This window comes from Hemicordylus capensis, chromosome 12, assembly GCF_027244095.1.
Source record: "Hemicordylus capensis ecotype Gifberg chromosome 12, rHemCap1.1.pri, whole genome shotgun sequence".
Classification (NCBI taxonomy): Eukaryota; Metazoa; Chordata; class Lepidosauria; order Squamata; family Cordylidae; genus Hemicordylus; species Hemicordylus capensis.
Genome location: NC_069668.1, coordinates 20218519 through 20235987, shown reverse-complemented (window position 1 = coordinate 20235987; position 17469 = coordinate 20218519). Strand labels below are relative to the sequence as shown.

Sequence of the window (17469 nt, the reverse complement as noted above, 5' to 3'; positions counted from 1 at the left end):
CTGGCCAAGCCAGCCCCGGCCCGCCCCCCGCAACCGCTCCACTGCAGCGCGCGCCCACCTGCGGGGAGACACCGACACGCAAGCACGGCGCGGAAGGAAAGGAACCGCGACTCCCTCAGAGTCCACGGGCTTGCTCGCGAGTAAGACGATCCAGGCCCCCAAGCCAGCCCTCATCCCGAGTAGCGCAAGGGGCGGGGCCTGGCGAGGAAGAAGCGCGCCCAGGAAGGCGCCTCTGCAGGAGCGCCCGACTGCGCGGAGCGAGCGAGGCCAGAGGAAGCTGCAGCCAGGCCTGCCAAGGCCCGGCTAGTCCCGGAGCCAACCAGCCCAGCCGAGCCAGCCCCTCCTAGGCCGCCCGGGCGGCGGCTGCTACAAGACCCCCACGTCTGCGTCCCTCCGCCCTTCGGAGGGCCCGATCCAACCCCAGGCCGCCACCCGAGAGAAGCTCTCCCGCCGCCTCCGCGCGGCGCTCTCCTCCTCCGGCGCCAGCCAAGGCCCCTTCCCCGCGGTCTCGCTCGTCTCCTCCTCCTTCCAGCCCGTCTCCTGCCTCTGGGCGCGGTGGTGGAGGAGGGAGAGCGCCGGGAGGCCGCTTGGAGGGAGGCCCGGCGGGGCCAGCCTTGCCTTCTGCCCGCTTCTGGACCGCCGCGCGCCCGGGGTCTGGGGGAGCGCAGCGCAGCGCAGCCCCCCCCCAGCAGGCTCCAGCTGCGGCGTCAAAGGCGCCCCCGCCCCGCCCCAGTCAAGGACGCCGCCTGCGAGAGCCAGCCGAGGCGGCACCCCCTGGCCTGCCAGCCCGTCCCCTCGGAAGCCACGCACGGGCGTGCTGCCCCCCCCCCCTCCGCCGCCTCAGCAAAAGGGCTTCGGCTCAGAGGTCGGGGAGGAGGGCACCCCCAAGGAGTGGGCGGGCGGACGGGGGGACTCTGGTTCTCGCCAAAGCAGCTTGGCACCCCCAGGCCCATGAGAGAGTTGGGGGAAGCCCGCGGCTGCTCCAGGGGTTGCCGCATGCTTGGGATCGGGGCCTCATCAGCATCCCCCGCTCCAACCAGGTCACCCGTCTTGGGAACACACCCAGCCGCCCAGTCCCCCTTCTCGGCCGCCCGCTCCCCTAGAAGTGCCACCGGGTCCGCCTGGACTCCGAGGTGAATCCTCCCTCGCAGGCACAGCCTGACTCCCCTCCTCTCTGGCTAGGGCGGCACGCAAAGCCAACTGCCGATGCGATACCTTGATCCAATAGATTGCCTCCCCCTCCCCTCAAAACCTGACATGTCTGGATTGCGCCTCAGTGTCCAATTCGCCTCAAATCCACACGTCTAGATGGCCGCCCAGTCCGGCGCGCTGAAGTGGCTCTGGGGTCCAACCAGTTTCGAGATGCTGCCCATCTGCATGACGAATGCTTCCCCTGCGCACTTCTACAGCGCAAAGGAGGTGCGCAGGCGATTTAACAAGCCTTGCTCCCGAAAATGCGTTTCAGTCACCGTGCGAGGAGATGGAAGAGCCGCGCGTGGCCGGTGTGTGGATACAACGTACAAGATTTTATATCCCCCCGCCCGCTTCTCAACGAAAGTGCTCAGAGCGGTTTACACGGAGAAATCAAGAACGAATAAGGTGGTTCGCTGTCCCCAAAGAGGCCCACCGTCCTCCAAAGAAGCACAAGGGAGACCCCCCGCCCGCCCCCCAGCAGAGCGACTGGGGCTGGAGAGGGCCAGCCGCTCCCCACCTGCTAGGTGAAGAGAACCACCGCTTTCCAAGGGGCCAGAGAGAAGCAGGGGTTACTAAGCGAGCAAGCACAGGTTGGCTCTCCTGAAGGGCGCCCCCTGGCGCCAGTCCTAGGGGGTCTCGTTCAGCCCCCTCTTGCTCTCTAGAGGTTTGCTTCTTTTTAACAAAGCCACGCCAAAAAGAAAAGAAAAGAAAAGAAAAGAAATCTGCCCCTTTCTGGAATCTGCTCCAGCTCATTCCTGCAGCAGGCCCAGAGAGGTGCAGGTCGGTCATTTCGGAGCCTGAGCCTGTCCTAGAGGCCTTTGGAGGGCCTCCTGCTGCAAGTTGAGCACCATCCCCCTACACACACGCGCAGCATTTTTAACACGCGGGATCTTGAGGGCACAAACAGCCACTGAACTCCCAAGAACGTCAGAATATCAAGCCGGGGGCAAGAAGAGGCATGAGCAGAAAGGCCATTTCAACAGCAACGCAGCATATTCCATGCCAGCCCACACAGATTTCTCTCTCCACTCCTCCCCCTCTCCAACGCAGAGGTCAAGGATGGGGCTGCGAGCGAGCGCAGGGACCAGACCACCACTCGGTACAGACTAAAGAGGATTGGGGGGGGGGCGCAGGGGGTGTGGAGGCGGCCCTGGATTTCAGCCGGAAAGAGCGCCTCTGAGCAGCCCCTGGCTGGCCCTCATCCATGGAGGGAAGAGCTGCCAGAGGCCGAGGTCGCGTCTCCCGCTTCCCCCCCCCGCCGCCCCACATAGACTCAGCGCGCGATCTCCAGCAAAGGCGCGCAAGCTTCCAGATGCGCCCAGGGGGCCCTCCTGCTTCCAAGGGTGGCAACGGGTGGTTGGCTTAATTGCGCGGAGATCCGCAAGATGTGTTCAGAGTGACACCCCCGGGGAAAGGGGGGACTCCCTAAGAACGCGCGTCGGCACCCTCCGATCCTCAGGGCGCCAAAGTCCGAGCAGGCCAGCCCGCCCACCGATCCTCCTTCATTTGACCTGGAAAGCAGGCCGGGAGGGTCAACTGGTGCTCGCCTGAACAAATCCTTCCTGCGCTTGTCCACTCGGAAGGAAGCCCCGCTGTGTCCCCTGGGATTTAATCCCGTGTAAACTGGCCTAGGGACTGCTGCTGCCCCAGACTAGGGACTAGAAGTACGAACGCAAAAATGCGCGCGCGCCCGCCTCACTATTCCTCTCTGCGACCTGGTTAAGCCGAAAATGCGCAAAGCCCCGGAGGAGAGAGCAGAAACTGCTGCCTCCTCGGGGCAGGGATTCCTTTGCCCGTCTGCCCCGCTTTGGGGCTGAAGTTACTCGAGAAAGAGCCGGCACTGACGGCGCCTCTAGAAAGGGATCCTGATCTTGTTCCTAACGCGGCGCAATCGCAACCTTCCACTCTCTCCCCAGTACCCGCCCGCGGAGTCGCCCAAGGCATTTTCTGGGGCCAGCTCCATATATATCCTTGACTTAAGGGTCAGACTCACCCCGCTCCGCCTGTATTCAGCCTTCAAGGCGGCTGCGGTATCCAGAGCAGTCGAGCTGCCAGCACTCGGGCTTGTTTGGGACTCGGCAGGGCGACCGTCTGGCCTCGCCTTGGCGCACCGGAGACCCACCACTGATCCCACCGCTTGAAACTGGGGGCGGGCGGGCGCGCTTGGGATCTTGGGGACAGACATCTGCACACCAAACGGTCTAGGTCAAAAGAGGGGGAATCGCGTTCGCACGGAAGAAACGCCCCGGCTGTACGTGGCGCGTCCGATCAAAAGGCAGCCGAGCCCGCACCAGACGATTTTGCCACCGCTCTTTGCCTTAGGAGAAGGTGTGGGCGCAGGGAGGCCCAGCAGCCCCGGGTCTGATCCGGGGCATCCCCTTCCTCCCTTGCGGGATCCCTCTGAACAAAGGACTCGAGGCCCCCCTGCGCGCCTACTCGGCCACTGAAGCCAAGGGGGCTGCTGGCCCTAGATTATGGGGCAGCGCCCGGCCTTTTTTTAAAAAAACCCTTTGGACTTCCGGCGGCGCGGGGAACCGAAGCCTGAATCTCGAGGCCGCCACGGAGCTGCGCTGAACTTAAGGGCTGGATTCCTTCCCCAAGGATTCTCTCTCCGCTTCGTGGCTGCTGCGATTTGAGCTGCCTCACAATTGCTCTCTTTCTCTGTTCCTTTATTCTGGTATCCATCGGAATCCGTTGTAGCCCGCCTTGGAGACCACTGGATGGGAAGTCGGGATGGAGCCCTAAGAGGTGCGCGCGGCGTTCGGCAACCGACAGGAAACGGGCATTTCCCACGCAGCTGGCTTTCCCGCGAATTGACTGTGAGGTCGAAGTGGCCCCCCGCAAAACCGATGCAAAACGTGGATTTTTTTTTTTTTTTTTAAACGCTGATATGGATCGGGCTACTCTAACGCAGGATGGAAAAAAAACCGAAGACCCGAATCGTATGTGAAATGCTCCCGAGAGCTCGCGGGGATAAATCTGGCCGGTTCGGGTTCCTCCGTTCCGGAGGAGATGATGCGACCTAAAAGCCCGGTGGGAGGAAGGAGAAACCTTGCCATAAGCCCCGCTTTCACACACACACACACACACCCAGCCCCTGCCTGCTCTCACAACTTGGGGGACAGGAGCAAGAGCCCCACTGGGTTCAGGGGGTCTCTGGGGCAGCCCAGAACTTCGTGAAGAAGCCCGGTCCTCAAGGCGAGCTCTCTCTCCCATTCCCTCGCGTCCCAGTCCAGGGAGCCCGACACAAGAAGAGCGAGCAGGTCTCATCGCTCAGGTACCCTGAGACCGAGCCGCCTCGACCCAGGACGGCTGACTTCGGGGTGGACCTGCTGGGGAAGGCAGGGACCACTGTCCCAAGCCACCCCGCCGGCCTGTCCAGCCGTCTGCCGCAGTGCCGCTCAAGTCACAGACACCCCTGCCCTGCGCCCACCATGGAGGACCCTTTCCCAGTCACAGACACACACACACCCCGCACCAAGCTCTCCCTCCTCCACTTGGAAAGGATGCGGCCAGGCACAACGCAGGGCTTCGCCTCTTCCCTTCCCTGTGCAGAGACTAGTGACTGACATCAATCCCTTGCCTTCACTCCGGTTGTTGCAGCCAGGGTTGCCACCGTTTTGTGGCCAGCAGGGATCCTGTGCGCTTCCAAGCCGCAGAACGGCCATGCTTTGCACCCTGGGTTTCTGCTTCTTGCACAACGGTTAAGGGCACAGGAGCCCTGCCAGGAAAAAAAAGGCGACAACTCCACCCCGCCAGCTCTGCTTCACCCCGCCATTCCTAACAAATGTCTGCTTGCACATTCAGGCTCTGAATCAGAGCAGGGAAGACATGTCTGAATGCTTGTTTGCTCAGCTGTGCGGAGGACTCTTCCTGATCACCAGGCAGAGGGGGATACACAGACCCCTCCCCGCACCCCCCCAGCACTGGGTACACTCTCCAGAAAGATCATCTGGGGATTCTCTCCACCTTTCTCCTCAAATATTTTGCATGCAATCAGAGGAGCAACTCAGGTAATTTTGGAGCCTAAAGGCCTTTGTCACCCTCCTGCCCGCACTCCAAGCTAAGCATCCTGAATATAAAAGAATATAAAACAGGCATATATTTGCAAATAGGCATGAGCAGAAACATTGCAACATGCCACTGAACTTATTCCCATACCACATATTTCTTTCCCCACTCCTGTCTGGAAAACACCGGCTCAGAACAAAATCACACTCAGCCGCCAGCAACCACACCAGCCAGGACAGACGAAAGAGGATCTGGGCGCCCCCAGGGGGTGCGGAGGCCTAGGGGTTAGAGCACCACTGCGTGCAAGAAATAATGCAAGCCACACACACACACACACACACACACACACACAGACTTGTATTAATCTAGATGCTATATTACATACATACGCACTCCTTTTCTCGGGACCTGTCTACACTATGAACTGAAGCCAGTGCTGCAGCCTCTCGAGAAGCAACCCTAGAGGTCTCCCATGATGCCAAAGAGAGAGAACCCTCCAGACGGACGAGGACTCCTCCTGCCTGATGACTCTTGGGCAGGTTTTGAATGTCAGGTTTGAGGTTGGAGTCTCCTGCTCACACAATGCTCACACAATGCTCAGAGGCAGGCTCAGATGCAGCCCTATCCCAGGACCAAGTGACACCCCCATGAAGGGATGCTCAGCTTTGCCCCCCTCCAAAAACCCCAGGAGAGGAGCACACACAGACACAGCCTTTTCATCCCCAGTCTGAGACAGATCTGTCCCTGGGACATGAAAGAGACACCCTCCTGCCAGCCATCTGCATAAGAATGCCGCCAGGGACCAAGTCGGCCACCCAGTGCTGGAGGAGAGAGCTTCTTCTTCTGAGAGGGCTCCCAGACACTGCTGCCTTATACCAAGTCTGATCCTTGGCCCATCTAGCTCGGTAGGGGCTCCACACTGACCCGGCAGCAGCCGCTCTCCAGGATCCCGGAGCAGAGTTTTGCTCAGGCCTGCCGAGGACTGAACCTTTGTGCATGCCCAGGAGCTGCAGCCCCTCTGGTGGTCACAGCCAAGTCCCCCTTTGCAGCCCTCAGCCCACCCAGAGAGGCAGGTGGCGGCGGCTTCTTGCCCCAGGGATCTCCCCGTACCTGAATGACCCGCATGTTGAGGCCGGTCTCCTGGGCCAGCTGCTCCCGGATGTGCCGCGTGGGCTTGGGGGTGGCGGCGAAGGCGGCCTTGAGGGTCTCCAGCTGCTTGGCCTTGATGGTGGTGCGGGGGCCCCTCCGCTTGGCCCCCAGGTTTTGGTCGTCGTTCTCGTTGCTGCCCACCTCCTTGTCGGACACGTTGGCGCTCTCCGAGTCCTTGGCGTCGTCCTGGCAAGGGTCTTGGGAATCCGGGGAGAGGCTGGGGTCGCTGCCAGTGGTGGCTGGGAGGGCAGAAGCAAAGGAGGGCACTCCGTCAGAGCAAGCACCATGGAGGGCAGCCAGCAGAGGCCCTCCAGCTGGCCTGGGACTACCACGCCCATCACTCCCTGCTGCTGCAGCGGGTGATGATGGGACCTGTAGTCCAGAGGCGGCGGCTGGGGAGTCCCAGGCAGGCCACTCCTGCAATGGAGTCAACAGGGAGGAGGAGAGCTCTGCAGAGGCCACTTTGGCCGTGGGGCTTATTGGGTGGTTCTCAGTTGGGGGGCAAGGATATTGGGCAGCCTTGCAGGGCTGTGGTGCCCCTTAGGAGACAGACAACTCGGGAGGGGGGGCTTCCGGAATGCCTGAAAGGGCAACTCACTCACACTGGATGGCCTGAAGCGCAGACCCGGCTGCACACTCCGTTGCCATTTTTGCTAGTGGGGTGATGGTGTGGAAATGGCTATGATGATAGTTGTTCATTCAACTGGATGGCCCCAGGTTTGTGTTCAACTGGGCAGCACCCATCAGCCAAAGCAAAGCCCCTGCTGGAGACGTGAGCGCTCTCCCAGATCTCTTCCCTTGAGAGCAAGGGGGCCATTTCCTTCCTAGCAAACCCATCTCAGCCCCACCCGCAAAATGTCTCAGTTCTGCTTGCAATTTGGGGAGGAGATGAAAAAAGGAAGGCCTTCCTCAGAAGCCAAAGTAACAGCCCCTCGCCAAAAGCAAACCAAACCAGACACCCCTCTTTGCTTAAAAGGCTTAGAGAAAATACCCCAAGGGGTTCTCTCAGGAGGGGGTACATCTTGTGCAGGGGAAGGAAGGAAGGGGTCATGCTTGGGATCTTAGATGGAGCAAGAAATGGAGTCAGAATGGAGGCTGAAATCAGACGCACACTGATTTGGGAGGACATCACGGTTTAACTCCTGAATAAAGAAAGAAATATGCACGGATTGGGCAGTCCATCGAGTGGATTGCAATGGGTGAGACTCAGGCATATGTTTAAGGCTGAACTCCTGCACTTCCCAGGGAGAAAGGCCCCATTGAACCCAGTGGGACTGACGGACATCACATGACCAACAGCAAGAAGACCCAGCTAGGAACCACAATACATTGAGTATGGAGGATGAAGAAGGTCGGATGCTGTATATAAGCCCAAGTTATCTCAAATTAACTAGGCAGCGTAAAAGATGCGAACATGTCTCTGAGTCCCAATAATGCAAACCACAGGAGAAGAGGTCAACAAATGCAAATCTGCTCTGCACCAGCCTGAAGACCTCTCCCCCCCCCCCAGCTTAAACGACATGTTGCCCCTGCATTTCTTGTTTTGTTTTTCTTTGGGCTGGGAAGCATCTTTTTCCTTTGCGGAAGAAGTGTGAAGGATTCCTGGGGCTGGAGGGAGCCTCCCCCGCCCCCACTCTCCACACTTTACAGGTGGGCGATGAGTGGGGGGGAGGGAGGGGGGTGCGAAGGGGCAGAGGGAAGCCCCCAGCAAGCCTGCCTGGCCAAACCTTTCCTCGGGCTGTGAACTTCCTCACCCTCCACCCACCAAGATCTTTGCCAGGATGTCTGGCACTCTCGGCATGGGTGCTCCTCTGATCTCCCCGGGCACCCCCCAGCCAGTGCTAAAGGAAGGGGCCCATCCACACCTCCCCGCCCCCCTCCTCCTCCCCACAGTTCACACAGCCCAGTGTGCACAGCCAGGGGCCCTCTTTGATCTCCTCAGCACACACTCCCCACGCTTCTGTCTGGCACGGGGGCCTCTTTCCAGGGCGGGGATCTTGGCCTGCAGCAGTTCTCTGGCCATTGGCCCTTGGACCAGCAAGGCTTAGAAGCTTCCACACCAAAAAAGAAAAAAAGGGGGGGGCGGATTTCTCTGATCTTCCAAAGCGACTGGCCCTTTGAGAACAGCAGCAAGGGAGAGACAGATCAGAGGCAGGAAGGAGGAAGAGCAGGAGGGCGTCTTCTAACTTGCTTTCCACTTGGCCCAGAGAGCACTTAAGCAGCCGCACTGCTAGGCACCCGATCCTTCCTCTGGACCTTGACTCAGAGGCTGCAGCCCTGACCTCCCTCCTTGGGAGTGAGTGAGCCACCCTGAGATCAGCTACGGTTTCAAGCCGGGGGAGGGCTGAGAGCAAGGGTCCCTCGGCAGACCAGCACAGCCTCCCTCCCAAGGGCTGTATCTGGGGTCTCCGTGTGTCTCTTGTTATTAACTATGATTTATTAATTAATAATAGTGATGATGATGATGATGATGATGATGATGATGATGATGTTGGTTTAGATTGTGAGCCCCTTAGGGTCAGGGAACAATTTCCTCACTCCCTTCCCCATGGAAAGAGCCTTGGGAGCTTTTTAGGAGCTCAGAAAGCGGAGTGGGGCAGTACTCCATAAATAATGATTGATTCACTTGTTATTTAAATAAATAATACCTTGCAGCCCCCTCAAGCAAAGGTCAGCCACCTCCTGAGGCCCACTCACCTTCCTGAGAAGGCCTCTCTCCTTCTCCCTCTCATCTTTAGCAGGGGGAGAGCAACTGGCCTTCTCCAGCCCCAGCACAGCACCCCTCCAGCGGCTGTGGCTGGAGTGTCTCTTCTGAGACTCGGCTCCCCTTTGGGGCAGGGGGGGGACATTTTCACATCCCCTCTGGCTACAGGGACCACTTTGCACACCCCAGGGTTGCCCGCAGAAAAGCGGCAGCGTCCGCACCCACTTGGGGAGTCTCCCTGAGCCACTAGGGCCCGCAGCAGAGCCAGGGGCTCCTTCAAAGGCCTCCTCCCTTCAGCTCTCCGGACCACCACTCACCGGAGTGCAGGCTGTTCTCTTTGGCAGGGTTGCTGTTGCTCAGGTAATCCTCCTTGCAGACGAACTTGTTCTCGTCGATGATGTAGAGCTCCTCCCCGGTGGAGAGCTGCTTGTTGCACATCATGCAGGTGAAACAGTTCAAGTGAAAGACTTTGCTCCGCGCTCGCCGCACCAGGTCCGAGGGGGAGATGCCCTGCGCGCACCCGGCACACTTGGTCCCGAAACACCTGGAAGGGGGCGGGGGGGGGAACAGAAGAACAGGCACACAGGCCAGAGGTCAGAGGGGACCCTTCTCCTCGCCATGAGCCGCCTAGAATGGGGGAAAGAAGCCCTGGGTATTTTGCCAAGGAACCTCAAGAGCCTCTGAACATATGCAGAGGGCTTTTCCCCTCCTGGAGCCCCGACTGCCTGGGTTGAAGGTGCAAGGCCCCCCAAGTCTCAGAAACACCTTATGGGAGGAGAGCTGGTCTTGTAGCCAGCATGACTTGTCCCCATAGCTAAGCAGGGTCTGCCCTGGTTGCATATGAATGGGAGACTTGATGTGTGAGCACCACAAGATCTTCCCCTCAGGGGATGGGGCCGCTCTGGGAAGAGCATCTACAGGTTCCAAGTTCCCTCCCTGGCAGCATCTCCAACGAGAGAGGGCTGGGAGAGAGACTCCTGCCTGCAGCCTTGGAGAAGCCGCTGCCAGTCTGTGAAGACAATACTGAGCTGGATAGACCAATGGTCTGACTCAGTATATGGCAGTTTCCTATGTTCCTAAACACGCCTTTGCCATTTATGAACTGCTTGAGCAGCTAGATTGCTGAAGGCAGGGATTGAGGAGGGCGCATGTGGTACAGTCCTTGCTGGAGCTCAGCTCCTCTTGGTCTGGCCAGTGCCTGGATGAGTGATGACCACCGGGGAAGACCCCACAAACACTGCCTTGGGCTCCACAGATTTGCGATGGAAGAAAGGCAGGATACGAAGGAAGAGGGAGAAGAACCCCTCCACGGTGTTCTCAAGGTAGAACCATTTTAAAACTCACTCACTCACTCACTAAGTTAAAGGTATAACTTAATCTAAAGTCAAGGGGAGAACTTTAAATCACGCTAAAGATGAACTCCATCATTTAAAATAAAAACCCTCAACAGTTATTTTTCTCCAGGGAACTCAAGTCGGCTTGGACGGGCTTGCCTGGCGGAAGGACAGGGACAGATACAGACCAGACGGTAAAATTCATGGCTGAGAGCAGTGCTGGTGCTTTCCCTTGTCCTTTTTGTTAGAACACTACCCTTTTTATCTAATTTTGGGGTGATTTTATAGGGTTCTTCAAGCTTGACATAGCTTAGGGCCTCAGTATCCACAAAGCCTTTGAAAGACCGACCCAAGAAACCTGCTTCCGGAAGCACAGCAACACCACCAGCGAGCACGAGCACGTAGCTCCAGCTCCTCCTCACCCTCTGCCTGATCCTTTAGCTAATGGTGAACAGAGGATTAAGGAGTAATTAGTTCATGCCGGTGACCTTGAAGACACAGGATAATTTGAGGGCAAAACACGTGTGTGTGTGTGTGTGTGTGTGTGTGTGTGTGTGTGTGTGTGTGTGTGAAGAAAGCTTTCCTCTAAGTCCAGACTGTGGAGCAGATGAGAGAATGGCACTGCTTATGCTCAGAGATACCCTTCTCTCTGCTTTATGTTCTAGAAGTGGAGTCTGGTGTTGAGAACTCCCCAGGGAGCTGCAGTGATGGGTCTTTCTGCACAGCTGGGTTCATCTCAGGAAGTACAAGGGAACGCCTGTCTTATGCCATCAAATCAGGCACAGCTGTCCGTTCGTGGAGAAGATGCTCTGATCTCTATAGCCCGATTCATGGGTTGATTTCTCTACACCTGACACCCGAATGTGTGAACAGACTCCAATGAGAAGTGGCCTTCCGATAGGAGAATGCCATCTCCTTAGGGATATGATGGCCCCTTCACACATGCAAGCCATCAACACAGATGCCGGAACTAGGCCAGGGAAGGGCTGCCCCACAGATTCTGTATGGGGCTTTTTGATGGAGCAATCAATGGTTTTAAATCAAATATATTTCCTAACAACTATGACTGTTTATTATTATATTTATTATATTTATTAGGGGAAGGGGTTGAAAATAAAAGTGTGCATATTATAACACCTTTCTACAAATCTATGGTGCGGCCACATTTGGAATACAATGTACAGTTCTGGTCAAAAAGCATTATTTTAGAATTGGAAAAAATGCAGAATTGGGCAGCCAAGATGATCTGGGCCTCGGAGCACTTCCTTAGGAAGCTCTTTCGTTTAGAAAAAAGGCAACTGAGGGGAAACATTACATTATGCATAGTGTGGGGAGAATGGAGAAAGAGACATGTTTCTCCCTCCCTCTCATAAGACTAGAACTAGGGGTCGTCCCAGGAAACTGATGGCCAGGAAATTCTGGATGGACAAAAGGAAGGACTTTTTAACATGGTGCAGAATTGATCTATGGAATTCTCTGCCACCGGACATGGTGATGGCCACCAGAATGGATGGCTTTATATGGAGCTTGGACGAATTCATGGAAGACAGGTCTCTCAATGGCTACTAGTCTGGTGGCTAATAGGCCACCTCCAGCCGGCATCCAGAGATGTGGGATCCAGCAAGATGCCTCTCAATCCCAGCTGCAAGGGAGCAACAGCAGGAGAGAGGGCAGGCCTTTGTCTCTCATCCTGTGGGAAACAGGATGCTGGACTAGGTGGGCTTGGACCTGATCCCGCAGGGCTCTTGATGTTCTGAACCGTGCATTCTTTTGAAAGGGCAGGATAGCTTGGTGTTGTTTGAAAATTACTGCAGTACTACCTTGGTCAACACAGAGTTATTATCTCTAGCAGCCGATCTTGGACACTGAAAAGCTACACAGCAGGTGAGGCCGATATGGAGCAGGTGAAGTTCCTCCCACCATGGCCACTCCAATGCTTCCCCCATCACATTTCCGCCTGCACTGTTGGAGAAAAGCAGCAGAGACCGCTTAAGGAAGGAGGTCGATTTGGGTGGGCAGAAGAGACAAGCCCGAGCAACTCTGCTCTTAGGGGGCTCCTCAGAATGGAGATCAGTCATCAGAACTGACCATAGCAGCCCCCAGAATTGCCAGGCACTGGACAGCCCCGTCAGCAGAGAAGCAGAGCAGGCTTCTTGGGCTGCCAGCAACAGCGAAGAAGCAACGCAAGCCTGAAACCAGAACAGTTGTCCCCCACCCACCCAAATCTGCAGCCACACTAACGTGTGAGGCTGGGTGTGTGTGTTGCATTTTAAATCACCCTCCCAGCTGAACCTTCATCAGTCACTTCTGCCATAGATATGTATATATATACACACAACCTCTGCTAACTGGGCAAACAGGCACCTTTTAACATGGTCATTCTCTTTATTTAGGAGGGGGAGAGTAACTGGCCCTCTCCACCCACAGCACAATACCTCCAGTGACTGTTGCTGGTGTCTATCTTAGGTTTCTTTTTAGATTGTGAGCCCTTTGGGGACAGAGAGCCATGGTATTTGTTTGTTGTTTCTCTGTGTAAACCACCCTAAGCCATTTTTGGAAGGGTGGTATAGAAATTGAATTAATAATAATAATTATTATTATTATTACTACTTCGTATTTTTTTTCTATTTCTATTTCTTCTATTCTGCTATTCTGCTCTGCTATCCCCTGGTGTGTGTGTATAAATAAAATTATTATTATTAGTGTAAATAAATAAATAAATAAATAAATAAATAATATTTACACACACACACACACACACACACCAGGGGATAGCAGAGCAGAATAGCAGAACAGAAGAAAAAGAAATAGAAAAAATATCAAAATACAAAGATCTACAAATTGAAATTGAAAGGCTGTGGCAGAAAAAGACCAAAATAATCCCCGTGGTCATTGGCGCCCTGGGTGCAGTTCCAAAAGACCTTGAAGAGCACCTCAACACCATCGGGGCCATAGAAATCACCATCAGCCAATTACAAAAAACAGCTTTACTGGGAACAGCCTATATTCTGCGACAATATCTATAAAAGCAATAACATTGACAATAAAATTCTGGCATCCCGGGTCCTTGGGAAGGACTCGATGTCTGGATAAAACAAACCAGTCAATAACACCTGTCTGACTGTGTAAATAAATAAATAAATAATACACACACACACACACACACACACACACACACACACACACACACACTGCCCTGAGCCATTTTTAGAAGTATAGAAATTGAATGGGGAAAAAATATAGATAGATAGATAGATAGATAGATAGAGTATTAATTGTCTCTTTATTATCAGTGGCCTCAGAGGTGCCTCATTAAGCAGCATATAAATATTTGAAAGGAATAAGCACAGCAAAACACTATTTTGCAAAGGAGGAGAGGAAGGAAGAGGAGCAGAAGGCCAGGCGTGAATGTGGGGCTTAAAGCAGCAAGGGGTCTGTCTGGGAAGGACTCCCTGACTCAGCCAGGCATCAAGGAGGGCCTGGGGGGGCCCCGGAGAAAGCTCCCCCGTCAGACTTTCCTCCCCCATCTTAGAGTTGCCAACTGACTCGCCCCCCACACCTGCTCCTTTGCCCAGCAGCAGCAGCAGCTTGATCAGCAGAAATCAATAACCGAAGCTCTTCCGGGCCTAGAGGAAGACATCCTGCTAATATTTTCAGGGAAGGCTGCTGTTCAAGGCACAAGAGCAGAGGCAGGTTAAAAAAGCTGGCAACCTGACTTGTCACTCCTGACTCCAGTCCTGTCTTTTCCCTCCCACAGCTGATGTTTACATTGTAGGCGGCTCCAGGCAGAAGCCTGACCTTTCCTTACCCGGCTCAGTACTGTATACTAAGAGAACACCACTATTACTACCCCCACCAATGAGTAACAAATAAATAACCAATATTAAATAATATACTCTCTTTGGGGGCAGTCCAGGCAGATTCCCCTGAGCTCCTTGGCGTAAGGGCAGGATACCAGCCTGAAACCCGGGGGAAACTACCCCCGATGGGCTCCCTTGCTGGGGCTGGCGGGCGGGCGGGGGCGGCTCGCCTCTCTCTCCAGCTGGACAGCCAGCACCTTGGACGGCCGCACGCGGAGCAGCGAGGAGGAGGAGGCGGCCCCGAAGGCGCTGCTTCCAAGGCCCGGCGACTGGCCTCGCTCCAAGGGGCTCCCGCCGCCCGCGGCTGCCCTTTCTGGAGGCCGGCCGAAGACGAGCGCGGCTCCACCACGGGCGAATCTGCCAACCTGCAGGACACTTGGCCGCCGGCCCGCGCGCGCTTTGCACCCCCAGGGTGTCACCTGGGCCCAGGTGACTCGCTTGCCCTGGCTCAGAGGCCGCCACGGCTTGGCAGCTCCTCCATGCCCGCTTCTGGGACAGCGAGGGGGCCGGGCCGCCGCCCAACAGTCCGAGGAGCGGGGGGGGGGGGGGCTGGAGGGAGCCTGGCCGCTGCTCACCAGTACGCCGCTGGATCCAGCCCCCAGCGTGTGCCAGCCGGCCTCCTGTCCGCCCCCACCAGCAGAGGCCGGGGCGGCGGGCCCTCCCGCCTGCAAGGGCGAGGGAGAGGCTGCTTCTGGCCTCGGAGGCGGGAGGGGGGCCCTGCAGCCATCAGACTCGGAGCCCCCGAGGGCCCTTTTCAAGCCACCCAGCCGGCTTCACACCTTGCGGCCGAGGCCAGAAAGCAGCCCAGAGCGGAGCGGAGCAGCCTTCGGGCGCCTGCTACGGAGCTGACCAGCCCTGGCGCCGGGAGGGGCGAGGCCGAGGGAGGGCCCGGGCCCGGAGGAAGGGCCACGATCCAGTCCAAGACAGACAGGGCCGCCGTCAGCTTTCTAGGGGACAGCCAGACAGACGCGCACGCCTCGCTCTCCCAGCTGAAGTCCGCCGGGACCGAGTCCTGGGCACTTGCGCCTCTGCGGCGGCGGCTGGAGGAGGGCCTGATTCAGTGGCTAAGGGGTAGGGCCGGGTCTGCGCCTCCATCCGACCCCCACCGCCCCATCCTATCTCTGGCAAGGTCACCCCACGGAGGAGCATCCACTTCCCGTGCAGTGGATCGGGGACCGGAGACCCGGGCAGGATCGGCCATGGATGACTTTCAAGTTAAGGGGCGGGAGGATCAGATAGTGTCCGTGCGCGCGCGCCTGTGCATTGCTAGCCGCCCCGTGAGTCAGTTTGGGCAAAGAGGTGGCATACAAATATTTCAAACCACTAGCCGAAATATCCTGAAATGGGGAAGGAGGTTGGACGCAGCCAGAAGGCAACAGCGGGGCCCCCCACTTTCCATCTGTCTAGCCACAGCGAGAGTGCGGGCGGGTTTCCAGCCAGAGTGAACAACTTTTACGCCCCATGGATTGGAACGGGAGAGCCCAGAGGCGCGCGTAACGTTCCTCCCATGGCAAACCAAGGGCACGTCCGAAATGCACGCCTGCCTGCCGCTCCTCTGCGCGCACACAAGACCTTTCAGATCCCGGGATCCGTTCGCAAGAGACCCGCGAAGCTTCTCCTGCCGGAGGGCAGCAGAATAAGGGCTTGCGGGACGGACAGAGAGACCCAGCAAACCCCGCGGCGGGCGGCGGGACCCCCCCCCCGGTCCCCCAAAGCCGGTCTCAGGAAGCATCTCGACAGGCGCCGCCAGGCGGGCACGGGGAGCCCCGCATGTTTACGCGGGAGTGCATGCTTGCATTCAGTGCGTTTTACTCCTGGGTAAATGTGCCGGGGCCAGGCGCGCGCAGCTCGCCGCCGCCGGTTGCTGGGCCTCGGCCTTGGGGCGGAGAAGACGCTAGCTGGGGCTTCTCGCGCCCGCCTAGTCCCTCCGCCGCCCCGCCAGGATGGATCGCGGCGCAGGGCTTTCCAGTCGCGCCTCGTCGGTGTTCCAACTCAGGAGAAAAAGCCGAGGCGCCCCGTTCGCGTTTCTGAAGCGCGCAGCAGGAGATTCGGCCCGCTGGGATCGGGACCCCAGGCGCTGCGCTCTGCTTGCCAGGGTGCATCCTGGGCCAGATCCGTTTGGCGAGCTTGGAGGCGAGGGAGGGAAGCGCGATCCCTGGCGCGACTACTCGGAAGTCAGTCCCACGGGAGGACTGATGGTTTGCAGCCCACCTCGAACCACGAGAAAGAGCGAGGGGCGCACGAAATCGGGCTCCGAGGGGCGGAGGAGGCCCACCGGCGTGTGCAGTAAAATCCAACTTGCCCGTGACAATTCCGGGGTGGGGGAGAAAATTCCGGGGTTTGAAGGGGGGGAAGTTGGACGCCACCGGAGGCACAAGAACATTTCTTTCTTTTTTGGGGGGGAGGGGGGCTTCTGCTTTCATTTCCTGCCACCCCTTTCCTTTTTCTTGACCGATACTGCCCTTGTTTGCATTTCCGTTTCTCTTTCTCTGCCAGCCTTTCCTTCTCTTTTTTCTTCCTCTTTTCCCCTCTCACTCTACTTGTTTTCTTTTCACTATCCGATTTCCTTCGTTTCTCTCTCATCTCTTTTCCTTTTTCCTTTTGGCTAGCTCTTTATTTCCTTTATCCTTCTTTTTGTTATGTCCTTCTATGTTTTGAATTTTCCTTCTCTCTTTTGACTTTTTCTCCCCCCCCCCCGATCATTACACTGGAGAGAAAATTGGATTTGAGGCGTTAGTCAATTTCACTCTGCATTAAAAAAAAACTCTGTCGATGTTTCCTTGTTTCCTCCCGGGGAGGGAGTGTGAATTCGCTTCTTCCTCCGCGCCATTTGGCCCCCTAGAACAGTTATCTCTCTTTCTCGAGCAGTTGTTTTGGAAACGAAGCGGGTGTCTTTTTGGGGGGCTCTGGACCGAGATGGGAGAGGACGTGGGGGCTTTCCACTTTGGGGGGTCCTTATTTGGGTCCCGAGGAGGGTGTCGCTCTTTGCACACTTAAGACCGAGCACGCCCCGCTGAGCTGAACCACGGAGGCCGACTCCTGAGTAAAGGTCGAGTAGCTGGATCTCTTCGGGGTGGCAAGGTCTTGTGTTTCGCCGCGGGCGTCTACACACAAATCCTCTTCCATCCTCTTGCTGAGACACATTTCCTATGCAGGGTTCACGTCTGCCCCCCACACACAGCCCCCTTGGGGTCCTTTAAACACCCGCCTAACGACA

The 17469-nt window shown here is 57.0% G+C and overlaps 1 protein-coding gene across 5 annotated transcripts in view; it reads right to left on the bottom strand.

The window, feature by feature from the left end:
- The window catches only part of LHX1 (LIM homeobox 1), a 50717-nt gene that overhangs the window by 6364 nt on the left and 26884 nt on the right, over positions 1-17469 (bottom strand). For all 5 annotated transcript variants that reach the window (XM_053275459.1, XM_053275457.1, XM_053275458.1 and 2 more), the window contains 2 exons: positions 9376-9602; positions 6316-6593 (listed from right to left, as the gene is read on the bottom strand). In XM_053275459.1, the coding sequence (XP_053131434.1) occupies positions 6316-6593; positions 9376-9602 (505 nt within the window). The remainder of the gene's footprint in view (positions 1-6315; positions 6594-9375; positions 9603-17469) is intronic.